General features: G+C 44.6%; 1 protein-coding gene across 9 annotated transcripts in view; it reads left to right on the top strand.

Annotated features, from left to right (window-relative positions):
- The window catches only part of DGUOK (deoxyguanosine kinase), a 33,641-nt gene extending 28,021 nt beyond the window's left edge, over nt 1–5,620 (top strand). For 7 of the 9 annotated variants that reach the window (XM_054548044.1, XM_054548045.2, XM_024242543.2 and 4 more), the window contains 3 exons: nt 3,793–3,908; nt 4,803–4,902; nt 5,369–5,620. In XM_054548044.1, coding sequence (XP_054404019.1) covers nt 3,793–3,908; nt 4,803–4,902; nt 5,369–5,395 — 243 coding nt within the window. In that variant the 3' untranslated portion in view covers nt 5,396–5,620. The remainder of the gene's footprint in view (nt 1–3,792; nt 3,909–4,802; nt 4,903–5,368) is intronic. The other 2 variants (XM_024242544.3, XM_024242545.3) reach the window with 1 other exon arrangement.
- Nucleotides 5,621–14,272: the final 8,652 nt, after the last annotated feature.

Here is a 14,272-nt window from a genome sequence, read left to right as displayed (position 1 = left end):
CCGCCCTTTTGGAGAGGCTAATTGAAATATTTCAGCTGGAGTAGAATGAGAAGAGTTGAAGGATTATTGCAACTTAATGGCAGAAAAGAAAAATAGCTTATTCATTTTGAGATTAGATGGGGATTTTAATGCTGTTTTGATGGCATTAGTTCCAGAGATGCAGGAATGCCCACGTTTCTTCCCTGAAGTCACACTTGACCTCTTCTGTGAAATTCAGAGGTAACTGTGCCCAAGGGAAGAGCAGAATAGAAGTTGACATGTCACTATGTAAAAAGCTGTGCAAGTGCCCAATCTTCCACTTCAGAGCCCTCATAAATACTGAGTTTCGAGCATGTCAAATGGACTTCGTAGGTCCTTCTGCTCCTTTCTACCTATTCTTCCCTAACTTCTTTTTTTTTTTTTTTTGAGATGGAGTCTTGCTCTGTTGCCCAGGCTGGAGTGGCACGATCTCCACTCACTGCAAGCTTCACCTCCCGGGTTCACGCCATTCTCCTGCCTCAGCCTCCCAAGTAGCTGGGACTACAGGCGCCCGCCACCACGCCCGGCTAATTTTTTTTTTTGTATTTTTAGTAGAGACGGGGTTTCACCATGTTAGCCAGGATGGTCTCGATCTCCCGACGTGATCCGCCCACCTCGGCCTCCCAAAGTGCTGGAATTACAGGCGTGAGCCACCGCACCTGGCCCCCTAACTTCTTAAAAGCAAGCAAGCCAGGCCAGACTGGACCAGGTGGGTGCAGTGGCTCATGCCTGCAATGCCAGCACTTTGGGAGACCAAGGTGGGAGGACTGCTTGAGCCCAGGAGTTTAAGACCCACCTGGGAAACATAGTGAGAGCCCCCTGCTCCCTACAAAAAATTTAAAAATTAGCCAAACATGGTGGTATGTCTGTATTCCCAGCTACTCAGCAGGCTGAGGTGGGATATCACTTGAGCCTGGGAGATTGAGGCTGCAGTGAGTCAGGATTACACCACTATATTTCAGCCTAGGCCACAAAGCAAGACCCTGTCTCAAATAAATGAATAAATAAAATTTTGTTTTTAAAAAAAGCAAGCAGGTCAGGCCGGGCATGGTGACTCACTCACGCCTGTAATCCCAGCACTTTGGGAGGCTGAGATGGAAAGATTGCTTGAGGCCAGGAGCTCAAGACCAGCATGGTCAACATAGGGAGACCCCATCTCTAAAAATTTTTTTAAAAAAACAAGCAAGCTAACAATTTTAAAACTCAAAAGAGAAATGGCTAGGCCTCAGTGTTCCTACCCAGCCCCATGGAATCAAGAAGAGAGTGCAGCTGATCAGTGTACATCAAAAAGCCAGGCCCTAGCTGGGACTGGCACAGCATGGGGACAGCATGCAGGAGGTACATGGGACAAATGGCACCTGGGTTTGGGCTTGAAAGGCATAGTGAAAAGACCCACTAGCAGTCACTTTCCATTTTCTGTTTCTGACTCCAAGCAATCAGAGCAGCAGTTCTTCCTGGGTGGGACAGGTTAAGAAGACCAGTAAAGGGTCTCTCCCCTGCCACTTGTAGCTACACTGTCTTTCCTGTTCACATTCAGGTGTGTCTTCCTCATGAGGACTGAGATGAAGAGGGGCCAGACTAAAGCACTGTTTGCACGGGATTTTTTAAAATAGAATTTGTTATAACCATATCAGTAAAGCAAGAGTTATGCCAAATGCTCATAGTAGGAGTTTACTTCGACTTCTTTTTTTTTCCCCCCTCAATACTGCCACCAGTTAAGACTTAGACTTCTCAGGGAAATCCATTTGCTCTGTTAAGGAAATTAATAGTAAATAGAAATATGTTAGCTTATTTTAATAGATCAATGTTAGTGTCAATGTTTGTCTGCAAGCAGTGGATGAATAATTATAAATAGCTTTCCTAAAAAGAATTGTTCTGCCTTTGTGTGTGTACTTGGAAACATAAAGCCACATTTTAAAAAAATTTATTTTCACGAATCAGACAACATTTTTTTTCTCAGAAAGGAAAATTAGATAGCTTTGCTATGCTTAGAAATCCTAAAGCTACCTTTCCAGTGGGAATATAAATTGGTTAACCTCTAAGGAGGCAGTCTGGCTGTATATAATTGCAAGTGCATATACCTTTTGATCATTAATGAAATTTGTTTCTATAATTTTATTTCCTTAGAGAAAAGGTAAGATAAGAGAGAAACAGCAAAGACTCCCAAGTCTTTGGGATTATTGTGTACTACATTTGGAAATTAAGTTTTCATTTCTTAAGTTATTGAAAGAGGGAAATCCTGGCCGGGCACGGTGGCTCACGCCTGTAATCCCAGCACTTCGAGAAGCCGAGGCAGGCAGATCACGATGTCAAGAGATCGAGACCATCCTGGCCGACATGGTGAAACCGCATCTCTACTAAAAATAGAAAAAATTAGTTGGGCGTGGTCGCTCCCGCCTGTAGTCCCAGCTACTTGAGAGGCTGAGGCAAGAGAATCACTTGAACCTGGGAGGCAGAGGTTGCAGTGAGCTGAGATCACACCACTGCACTCCAGCCTGGCAACAGAGCGAGACTCTGTCTCAAAAAAAAAAAAAAAAAGAGGGAAGTCCTAAATCAGTGGGTTAATCCATCTAGTCTTCCAGGACAGATGATATTGAATAATGAAATGTTTGTCAAGCAGAGAGAGGACTGAGGATAATTCAGTCAAACATTTGGAGCAAAAATTTTGAGGTGTGAAAGAGCCTGGCCTGTTCCCCAGGAAAGAGGTCAAATCTAGCTGAAGCAGTGAGTCCAGGGGAAGAGCTAAGGCAGTTGAGAAGTAGGGAGGGGTAGCTTTGTGTGACAGGTAAAGAAGATGTCATTTTCTGAGCCAGTGTGCATCAAACTTCACTACCAGATGAATGCAGAATAGAATTATGTACACTCTGCAAAGCAGCGGGGGAGGAGAGTTAGTCTCAAGCCTCACTTGTTTTTCCTCTTTGTTTTATCTTTGACCTGTGCAAATTTTACATTCTATTCCTGAGTGAATGTTTGGTATGACATGAAAGAGATATTTCAAATTACCTAACATTTTATAAATGTAATGCTATTCATACATACTGCTTTGAACCCTGGGGCTATGGCTGTAGGCGGTAAAGAGCCTGTGAAGTATTTTCAGCAAGGAAAGTCATGTCATTATATTGCCGTACTACAGAAGGGTGGAGTGAAGGGGACAAACTGGAAGGAGGGAACGGCTTTTGCCAGGAGCTCAATACGACCTACCTCAGTGACCTGTGGATGGGTAGATAATGAGGAAATAGAAGTTCACAAGGATTGCACTGCTAGTACCCGATGAAGGCAGGAATTTACTCCTGGACTTTCTGACCTTAAGGCCTGTACTCTGTCCGTATACTTCCCTGCCTCCAGGAGGCAGAATCAGAAGGCTCTTGCCATAATCCAGGTAAGAGGTAAAGAGGACCCAACAAGGGCAGAGGTGAGAGGAGAGGCAAGGAGAGAACCATCTAGAGAGATGAAAGAGAATTGAGTGACTTCCCGGATATAGTAGGGAGAAGGAAAAACAAGGAAAATTCCAGGTCCATGGCTTGGATGACTGGATGGATGATGTTCACCATTAACCAACTTAGGATACTTCAGAGGAAGAGCAGGTTTAAGGTGAAGATGGGAAAAGAATGGTGTAGATCCTCTGATTGCATAAGAAAACAAGACAGCAGAAGCAAAGGCATGGCTTGTAATGCCCAAGATAGACATTATGGGTGGGCCTCAGAGCCCCCAAAGACTGCATTGTAGCAGCCAAAACAGCAAAGAGCTCATCAGGGCTTGGGGACTGTCTTTTAGGTTTGTTTGAAGAGACTGTACCAGAGGGCCAGGGAGGAGGAGAAAGGAATTGAGCTGGCCTATCTAGAGCAGCTGCATGGCCAACACGAAGCCTGGCTTATTCACAAGACAACGAAGTAAGTGGAGAAAAAAATGTATCAGACAGAGACCTGGCTCCCAACAGCCAGTTGTTAAAAACAAGTTCAGCATGCAGCCCCCTGTAGGAAGGTTCAGAATATACTGGAAATGGTTGGAAATGTCAAGCATTTTCCAATTCAGAAGTTTAATATTGCTGGACTCCATGGCTGATGCCTGTAATCCCAGCACTTTGGGAGGCTGAGGCAGTCACCTGAGGTCAGGAGTTCAAGACCAGCCTGGCCAACATGGTGAAACCCTGTCTCTACTAAAAATACAAAAATTAGCCAGGTGTGGTGTCAGGCGCTTGTAATCCCAGCTACTCGGGAAGCTGAGGCAGGAGAATCGCTTGAACCTGGGAGGCAAAGGTTGCGGTGAGCCAAGAGCGCACCACTGTACTCCAGGCTGGGCGACAGAGTGAGATGCCCAGAAGAAGTTTAATATTGAATATAATCTTTACATTCCAAGGGCGTTTTTATTAGATTGTATTTCTCCAGCTTTTTCTTTGTTTCTTAACATTTCCCTATACTGAACATTGTGATCGATGGTGATAGTTGGCTCAGCATGAAGGGCTGAAAATGTTAGAGATATTGTCAGTATTACTAAGTTGGCATTCCTGGTTTCTGCCTGTCCTCCCTTTAGGCTTGGTTTGTTATCCACTTAAAATGTTTGGTGCTCTGACCATTAGTATCACTCTCAAGAATGAAGAGAAACCTCAACGTTTCTGTTTCCAGCCAACTTTCTTGAATTTGTTTTTTTAAATGCAATTTACATGCAGTTTCTTTGAAAAGTCATGTTGAATTTAGATCTGTTCTCTGAGTAAGACTTGTGAGTATGTGAAACTGGACTCAAGTTTTCTTTTTTTCTGTCCCCCCAAACGTTCACGCTTCTTGTAGGCTCCACTTTGAGGCTCTGATGAACATTCCAGTGCTGGTGTTGGATGTCAATGATGATTTTTCTGAGGAAGTAACCAAACAAGAAGACCTCATGAGAGAGGTGGGAAGGACTTTTTAACTCCTGCTTTCTGGTGGTTTCCTTTGTTGTACTTTTATCTTTCTGGCCTTTGCTTCAAAGTTCAATATCATGGGTCTTGCGCTTTGCATCTCACATTGCATTTCACACTCCAAGGCCTATGGAATCTTCTGCAAATTACAAATATAATCCCTATTCTCTAAAGTATGCTGGACTAATAATTGTTAAATAATTGACTTGTAACATGTGCTTGCCAGCTGACTTTCTTCTCTAAGGCATCCTAAAACTAGGGAAATGAGACTACTGGATTCTATTCCCAGTTCTGCCACTTGATGCTGTATGACCCTGGGCTGCCCACATTTCTTCTCCATGCCTATTTTCCTTTCCTCACAAAAATCTCATGGGCTTGGCTGCATATGCATTGGGGGTGGACTATTGAAAATTCTGTTAAAAATGTGAAATTAAACTTCTGATTTTCTCCTTCCCACAGGTAAACACCTTTGTAAAAAATCTGTAACCAGTACCATGATGTTCAGGCTGTGATCTGGGCTCCCTGACTTTCTGAAGCTAGAAAAATGTTGTGTCTCCCAACCACCTTTCCATCCCCAGCCCCTCTCATCCCTGGAGCACTCTGCCGCTCAAGGGCTGGTTTGTTAATTACTGTTAGACTTTGCCATTGTTTTCTTTTGTATCTGAAGCATTTTGAAAATAAAGTTTACTTAAGTTTTGCTTGTTTTTCTAATTCAGTTGCTCATTTATTTCAGCATGTATCTCTTGGTGCTTGCTCTAAATTCACCTCTAGACTAGCGTATTAGTCCGTTTTTTCACACTGCTATAAAGATACTACCTGAGGCTGGGTAATTTCTAAAGGAAAGAGGTTTAACTGATTCACAGTTTCGCATGGTGGGGAGGCCTCAGGAAACTTACAATCATGGCAGAGGGGAAACAGGCACATCTTACATGGTGGCAGGTGGCTGAGCGAGTGCAAGAAAGAGCAGGGAAAACTGCCTTATAAAACCATTAGATCTTGTGAGAGCTCACTGCCATGAGAACAGCATGGGGGAAACTGTCCCGGTGATACAGTCACCTCCCACCAGGTCTCTCCCTTGACACCTGGGGATTACAATTCAAGATGAGATTTGGTTGGGGACACAAAGCCTAACCATATCAACTAGCAATTTTCAAATTGCTCCCAGAACTCTAACCCAAGCCCTACCTGCCATGCATGAAGAAGGAAAATAAAGTGGCTCAAGAGTGGGTGGGATCTTAAATGTGAGCCCCCAGAGCAGGAAATGGAGCGTGAACTCCAGAAAGCTTCTTTATCTCTTCCCATCTGCCACTCTTGATATAGGGGACAGGTGTGGGGAACTTAATCCCTTGTCCTAGAGCTAAAGAACCTGGCCAAAAGAAAGAAAGGGAGAAAACAGCAAGAACCCAAAAGTTAAGCATCTGACATTTAAGATTGGCCAGCCCGGCACTCTAGCTTTGTCTAAATACCTTACCCGATGACTTTCAGATAACGTTAATGGAGTGGATCTCTCTGTGCACGAGAAAAAAAAAAGAATTTTTTGTCGTGCTCTTTAACCTTCAAATAGAATTTATTGTTAAGGGAAGAAAAATACATGGCTCTATGGGATTGAAGTGCTCCATTTCCAGAAGCCTGCAGGTCCATGATTCACAGGAGCAGATCTGCACTTGGCCCTTGACGGTTCTGCAGGTACACAGGAAGATGAATGATCTGGGGATGTAAGATTGCCCCAGAAGACAGAAATCTGTGTTTCTGTCCTTTATGCTTTGGGAAAATTAATGTGAGATTGGTTTCTAACAAACAAATACATAGGCCAGGCAAGGTGGCTCACACCTGTAATCCCAGCACTTTGGGAGAGCAAGGCAGGTGGATCACCTGAGGTCAGGAGTTCAAGACCAGCGTGGCCAACATGGCGAAACCCCATCTCTACCAAAAATACAAAATTTATCCGGGCGTGGTGGTGCATGCCTGTAATCCCAGCTACTTGGGAGGCTGGGGCAGGAGGATCGCTTGAACCCAGGAGGCGGAGGTTGCAGTGGGCTGAGATCACACCACTGCACTCCAGCCTGGGCGACAAGAACGAAACTCTGTCTCAAAAAAAAAAAAAGTTTTAATATAAAAGTATGGCAATTTCCTTATCCTACTTATTTAAAACATTTTAATAGCTTTATTGATACATAATTCACATACCATACAATTCACTCATTTAAACTGTACGATTCAGGCCACACACAGTGGCTCACACCTGTAATCCCAGAGATTTGAGAGGCCAAAGTAAGAGAATTGCTTGAGGCCAGGAGTTTGAGACCAGCCTAGGTAACATAACGAGAGGCCAGCTCTCCAAAAAAGTAAAAATTAAAAAAATAAGCCAGGTGTGGTGGAGTGAGCCTGTAGTCCTAGCTACTTGGGAGGCTGAGGTGGGAGGATTTGCTTGAACCCAGGAGTTGGAGGCTGCAGTGAGCTATGATCCTGCCACTGCACTTGTAGGTGACAGAGCGAGACTCTGTCTCTTAAAGTGTACAGGCCAGGCGTCGTGGGTCACGCCTGTAATCCCAGCATTTTGGGAGGCTGAGGCAGGTGGATCAACTGAGGTCAGGAGTTTGAGACCAGCCTGGCCAACATGGTGAAACCCCGTCTCCACTAAAAATACAAAAAATTAGCCGGGTGTGGTGGCGTGTGCCTGTAATCCCAGCTACTCAAGAGGCAGGGCAGGAGGATCGCTTGAACCCGGCAGGCAGAGGTTGCAGTGAGCCAAGATCGCACCACTGCACTCCAGCCTGGGCAACAAGAGCAAAACTCTATCTCAATAAATAAATAAATAAAAATAAAAAATAAAGTATACAATTCAATAGTTTTTAGTATAGTAGTCATAGGGCTGTATAACCAATACCACAATTCCAGAACATTTTCATCACCCCAAAAAGAAAGCCCATACCCCATCTCCCCCAAGTTCCCCTGCTGCCAACTCCCAGCCCTAGGCAACAACCAGTCTACTTCTGTCTCTGTAGATTTGCCTATTCTGCAATTTCATATGAATAGAATCATAATATGTTGTCTCCTGTAACTTTTTTTTTTTAACTGAGCATAATGTTTTCAAGCTTCATCCAAGTGGTAGCATGTATCAGTACTTCGTTCCTTTTCTCCCCACCCAACAGTCTCACTGTGTTGCCCAGGCTGGAGTGCAGTGGTGCAGTCACAGCTCACGGCAGCCTCGAACTCCTGGGCTCAAGCCATCCTCCTACTTCAGCCTCCTGAGTAGTTGAGACTATAGGTGCACACTACCACACCCACTAATTATTTTATTTTTAGTAGAGACTGTCTCACTATGTTGCCCAGGTTGGTCTCCAACTTCTGGTGTCAAGTGATTCTCCTGCCTTGGCCTTCCAAAGTGCTAGGATTACAGGCATAAGCCACCACACTCTTCACCTAGTTTTAAAGCCTGAAAGCTACAAATTCAGCATCTCTATTGGTAAATATTGGCTTTTAGAAAGTAAACGTTGGCTGGGCACAGTGGCTCAAGCCTGTAATCCCAGCACTTAGGGAGGCTGAGGCGGGCAGATAACTTGAAGTCAGGAGTTCCAGACCAGGCCAGCCTGGCCAACAAGGTGAAACCCCATCTCTACTAAAAATCAGAAATTAGCTGAGCATGGTAGTGCAGGCTTATAGTCCCAGCTACTCGGGAGGCTGAGGCAGAAGAATCGCTTGAACTGGGAGGCAGAGGCTGCAGTGAGCCGAGATTGCACCACTGCCCCCTAGCCTGGGTGACAGAGCGAGACTGTCTCAAAAAAAAAAAAGTAAATATCCTCTAGGATAGTGCGGGCCATCAACAGTGTAACCTAGGTGATATTTGTCATTTTCCAAATTTGTAGCTGAGATCATCTGTAGAGAGTAAACATATCAATGAGCAGCAGTAATTTTGAAACTTAAATGGTGGGGGAGGGACAAGTAGGTCTGGGTGGAGCCTGTAAGTGTGCAGATTAGGACCGCAGGAAGGCAGGCTGAAACCTTGGGCACCGTGGTTTTTAAAGTGGACGCTAGAGAGTGGAGGTCACACTAAAACGGTCCCTACTCTACACTGTCAGGCCAGTCTGAATGGCTGTTATTCTTGGTTTAGGCCAACTCTCAGCGTCAAAAAATTTGGATTAACACATAAAAAACAGCTGCATTTCTTTCTGGCTTACGATGTGGTAAAACCTGCTGTTCTGGAACCTGAATATTACCTTGATGGGTTTATAACAAGGATCAAGGTTGTGAAAGTTCTCAAACTCTCAGAAGGTGATAATTTCAAGTAAAAGAGACTGTTTGTTATATGCAAATACCAGAATCACAGAGGAAGTGATGCAACGAAATAACATGCACTTTAAAATTTTAATACTATTTAACCTTCTTCAGCCCTCACTTACATAGCAGTTTACATTTTCTGAACCACTTTCTCCTTCGTGGGTCTCTCCTGGCTCCCCTACATTTGATGCCTCCCCTTCTGCCTCCTGGGCTGCCATCTTTTTCTCTTTTCCTAGAAAGTGTTGGTGTCCCCAAGGCACCCTTGGCTCATTTCTGTCTTCGTCCACTCCCTCTGCATGATCTTGGATTTGTTTTCTATCACTGCCATTATTGAATTACCACAAATGTAATGGCTTAAAGCAGCACACATTTATTATCTTACAGCTCTGGCGGTCAGAACTCTGACATGGGTCTCACTGGGACAAAATCAAGTTATCAACAGGGCTGCTTTTCTTTCTGGAGGTTCTAGAGGAGACTCCGTTTCTTTACCTTTTCTGTCTTCTAGAAGCTGCCCACATGCCTTGGCTTGTGGCCCCTTCATCTTCAAAGCCAGTAGTGTTGCATCTCTAACCACAGCCAGGAACCCTTCTTGCTTTCAAGGACCCACGTGATTACACTGGCCCCTCTGGGAAATCTAAGCTGCAGGGTGGGAGGGAGGCTATTATTCTTCTTTCCACAGATCTCAAACACTATCATGGCTCCTACTATTCTCATGGGGTGAAGACTTCTTATGAACTTGGAAATTTTACAGAAAATGTGAATCATATGCAAGAGGGAATGGTATCAAGCACCCCTGTACCCCCATACCCACATTCTAGCCCAATCAGCCTGAGATCACCAGAAACAAACCTTGAGTTTGAGAAGGTCAAATTGCAACGAGGAAGACCACATACCAGAGGAACTGTGGGGCATCTCACCAAACAGGAAAATATACCGTTACAGGATTTTAAGAAAAACTAGAGTTTAGGTAAAATTGAATGAAGCATTGTTTGGATAGGTGCAAAGCAAAGCAGGACTGTGTATAAAGGAGTCTGTTCTGAACTGTTCAGTGAACTCAGGTTTGTTTCCCTAGAAAGTACAAAGTTAAGACAAACATGGAATTTGTGTTCAGAAGCTCCTTACGTGAAACTCTGAACCTGGCTTGGAAACCAAGACAACTTCTCTGTGTCAAAGTGACTTAGAATCTTCTGGCCAAAAAAAAAAGGAATGTTTCATTTTTACTGATAACAGTTAACATTTCACACAGCAAAGTTTCTGATAGTTCATGATTTTAAAGAACAAGGTTTCTCTGAGTCAGAAAGCAGTAGCCACACAAGGAAAGGGGTCATTATGACACTTTACAGCTACAACGTGCTAGTGGGAGAAATACTGTTTCATGGTAACTTTTGTGACTGGCTTTAGCTGTGTAATGTCCTCCCACCCTGTTGAGTCGCAGGGCAGCTTTTTACCTTCTTAGCATGAGCCAACTTTGACTTTCTCACCCACTTCAATTATCTACTCGGAACCAATCTGGTTTCACCTACAGCCTACCCCCACTCTCGTTTTTCTGAAGCAGATCCCAAACAGGAGGATGTCTTTTAAAGCTAGAGCTATACCAAACTATGGATTTCACAACCGGGATCCCTTATGCTCAATGGGTACAAAACAGTTCTCCCCACCCGCATACCCACCACCAACCCTACCCCACCCCAGCCAGCAAAGCCATTTCCCCTGCTTCTCCATTTACCCCACTGGCCACATTAAAAACCTTGGTGTTATCTTTGGCCCCCCACTTACAATCATTCTCAGCAAATTCTGCCTATTCATCTCTGAAATCTTTCAAATCTTCTCTGCACCCGTTTCTGTCTCTCTAGTTGAAGGTGTAGTGGAAATTGTGGTTGACTCCCCAGCATTCATCCCACCTCTCCTCCTCTTCCATAGCAGTCATATGGTCCCCATTGTAGCAGTGGCCATGCCTAGGAATGGCAGGAATGGCCCCTCCCCTGCCCCCCAATTACTACTACCAGTAATCATTTCTTCCCCAAGCCACGTCAACTAAATGATGTATAAAAAAGAACAGTGGTTGCTAAGTCAGGTCACCTGCCCCACCCCTGCCACCAGAGAGCTGCCCCTCAGCCCCTCCTATGTGGAGGCATGAGAGCTGCCATGTTTTTATAACCCTATCTCCCATCACTCCTACCATAAACCCCACGAGACCACCCATAGCTTCAGACGTGTTTTCCCACATGACAAAATGTTTCTCTCTCTCTCTCTTTCTCTCCCACCCCCCATCCACCACCACAAGCTTTTACACTGGAAGAACTACTCACCCTGCCAGGCCTAAGCCCACCATTCCTCTCTCTGTGGAGCCCTTCCCTCACCCCACACCATGGCCAGTCTTTTTGCCCTTGAGCACCCTGTTTATTAAACTTCTGTCAAATGTGTCATACCTGAATGAAAGTTGTCTGGAGACATCTCTTTGACGTCCTTGGCCTTGACCTTCTTGACACAGACCATGTCTTGGTCATTTAGTACAATGCCTGGCATTTATTTCTTTATTGCTGTTTCATGAGTGCCTAACACAGACTTTTAAATAAAGAAATTATTGACTGGAGACATGCTCCGACCTTTCTCAGGTTCCTGGGTTATTTGTGAGCTCTATATTATGATCATCAATTGAAGAAGTCCCTTCTGTGTACTAAGCACCGAGAATATGCAAGAAATTTGGGGCCTGGACTCTACTCTTAAATTGTCAAAGGAGTTGATGATTATCAGATGCCTACTGTGTGCCAGCTACCCTACTGAACATTTTCTAAATGTTATTCAACCCTCTCAATAATCCTGTGAAGGAGGTTTAAGGTGCCAGTTTTTACCAGTGAGGAAACTGAAGCTCAGAGTTCAGTAACTCAACTAGAGTCCCACAGTAACTGACAGCGCTGGGACTCACACCTAGGTCCATCCTGACTCCAGAGCCTGTTCTCTGCATAACACCAAACCATTACGTAAGGGAGATAAGACCAGATTTTCGGAAAAGAAGGCAAGCATGCATTTCCTTGGCTGCCTGTCTAGATTTATCAGCCAACTTTTGTAGCCTGGACAGGAAAACCTAGTTTGCCAGCACTGCTAGGTGGAGGCCACCAGGTGCATCCTAATAGTGCCTTTGGCCCCTGGGTCCCTGAACAGGCAGAGAGATGTCTCCGGGGGGCTAGATTTTCTCTTCTCAGCAACTGCACCTTCATAAAGTGCCCTTCAGGCACTAGCCATTAGAATGTATGTTGAAGCTTGGTGAAGGTTCTGGAATGTCTTTACAGATGCCTTCTACTCCACTTCCCAGCTCACCCTTTATGTTGCTATCAGATGATTTTCTTAAAACACCTTTATTTTTTAAAAGTTTATTTTTATTTTTATTTTTTGAGACAGAGTTGCTCTGTCACCCAGGCCAGAGTGCAGTGGCATGATCTCGGCTCACTGCAACCTCCGCCTCCTGGGTTCAAGCGATTCTCCTGCCTCAGCCTCCCACGTAGCTGGGACTGCAGGTGCACACTACCATGCCTGGCTAATTTTTTTTTTTTTTTTTTTTTTTGTATTTTTAGCAGACAACACCATGTTGGCTAGGCTGGTCTCAAACTCCTGACCTCAAGTGATCCATGCACTTCAGCCTCCCAAAGTGCTGGGACTGCAGATGTGAGCCACCACACCCAGCCTAAAAACCTTTAATCATGTTAATATTCTTCTTTAAAAATGTTGGTGGCCGGGCGTGGTGGCTCACACCTGTAATCCCAGCACTTTGGGGGGCTGAGGTGGGCAGATCACGAGATCTGGAGTTCGAGACCAGCCTGCATGGAGAAACCCTGTCTCTACTAAAAATACAAAATTAGCTGGGTGTGGTGGCACATGCTTGTAATCCCAGCTGCTTGGGAGGCTGAGGCAGGAGAATCATTTGAACTCAGGAGGTGGAGGTTGTGGTGAGCAAAGATGGCACCATTGCACTCCAGCCTGGGCAACAAAAGCGAAACTCCATCTCAAAAAAAAAAAAAAAAAAAAGTTGGTATCCAAATGCACAGTGGTGTCCTGAATTGGATCCTGGAACAGATCATGTTCGTTAGTGGAAAATACTAGTGAAATCCAAATCAAGTCTGGACTTTAATTGACGTAACTTGTCAGTTTTCACAAGTGTACCATGTCATGTGAGATGTTAGCATTAGGGGAATCTGGATGAGGGATACACAGAAACTCTGTGTTGTCTTTGCAATTTTTCTGTAAATCTAAAATTATTCCAAAATAAAAATCATTAAAACAATGTTGATACCTCTTAGAAGATGATGACCAGGCTCCTTAAGCAGGCTTTTGGAGCCCTCCAACCTTATCTTTCCCCACCCCTGTGAAAGAATCCTCTGTTCTTGCTAAATGGTTTCACTTACTGTCCTCTTAACAATGTCTGTGCTCTCCTAGACTCCACTTTTGCCTTAGCCATGTACCCTGTTGGATTGATATGCCACCAAAGAACTAGTCACAGTCCTTAATCCCAAACAGCAGGAAGTTACTGTGAACTTAAGGAAGCTTAGGTTTTAGGGTACATCACTTGCAAGTCCCCAGGAGAGTCCACCATGGCTGTTATGAGAATGTGATTTCCCTGTCACTACGGCTGCTGTCACAGAATGCTCCTCATGGACCCAAGACTCTGGTAGGTATATCTGACTTGCAGAGCCTAGACCACATGCCCTTGACATGCCAAGTAGCTGCAAGGGAGTCTGAGAAATACGGTATCTGACATCACGTCTTCATTGTGAGAGGTGGGGTCTATCCCCAACCAAGGTGAATAAGTCCTCAGACACAAGAAGGGGAGTGATTTACTAGTTCTCCATAAGGAATGGCAGATGTTTACTACAGGTGGGTTTTCTAGAACCAAAGCTTCCATTAGGAACCACTGGGCTTATAAGCTGAAACTCCAGCTTGGTTTGGCCTGGAGACTCCATGGTACAAACTGTGTTCCTACATTTCATTCACTACACCAGAGTGAAGGGAACTTCATCTCCTGAGGACACTTGAATTAAAATCTTTCAAATGAAAAGGGCCCGGCCATGCATGGTGGCTCATGCCTGTAAT

Source organism: Pongo abelii, chromosome 12, assembly GCF_028885655.2.
Source record: "Pongo abelii isolate AG06213 chromosome 12, NHGRI_mPonAbe1-v2.0_pri, whole genome shotgun sequence".
In the NCBI taxonomy this organism is placed as follows: domain Eukaryota; kingdom Metazoa; phylum Chordata; class Mammalia; order Primates; family Hominidae; genus Pongo; species Pongo abelii.
Note: the sequence above shows the minus strand (reverse complement) of the source record. Positions and strands in the feature narration are given on the sequence as shown.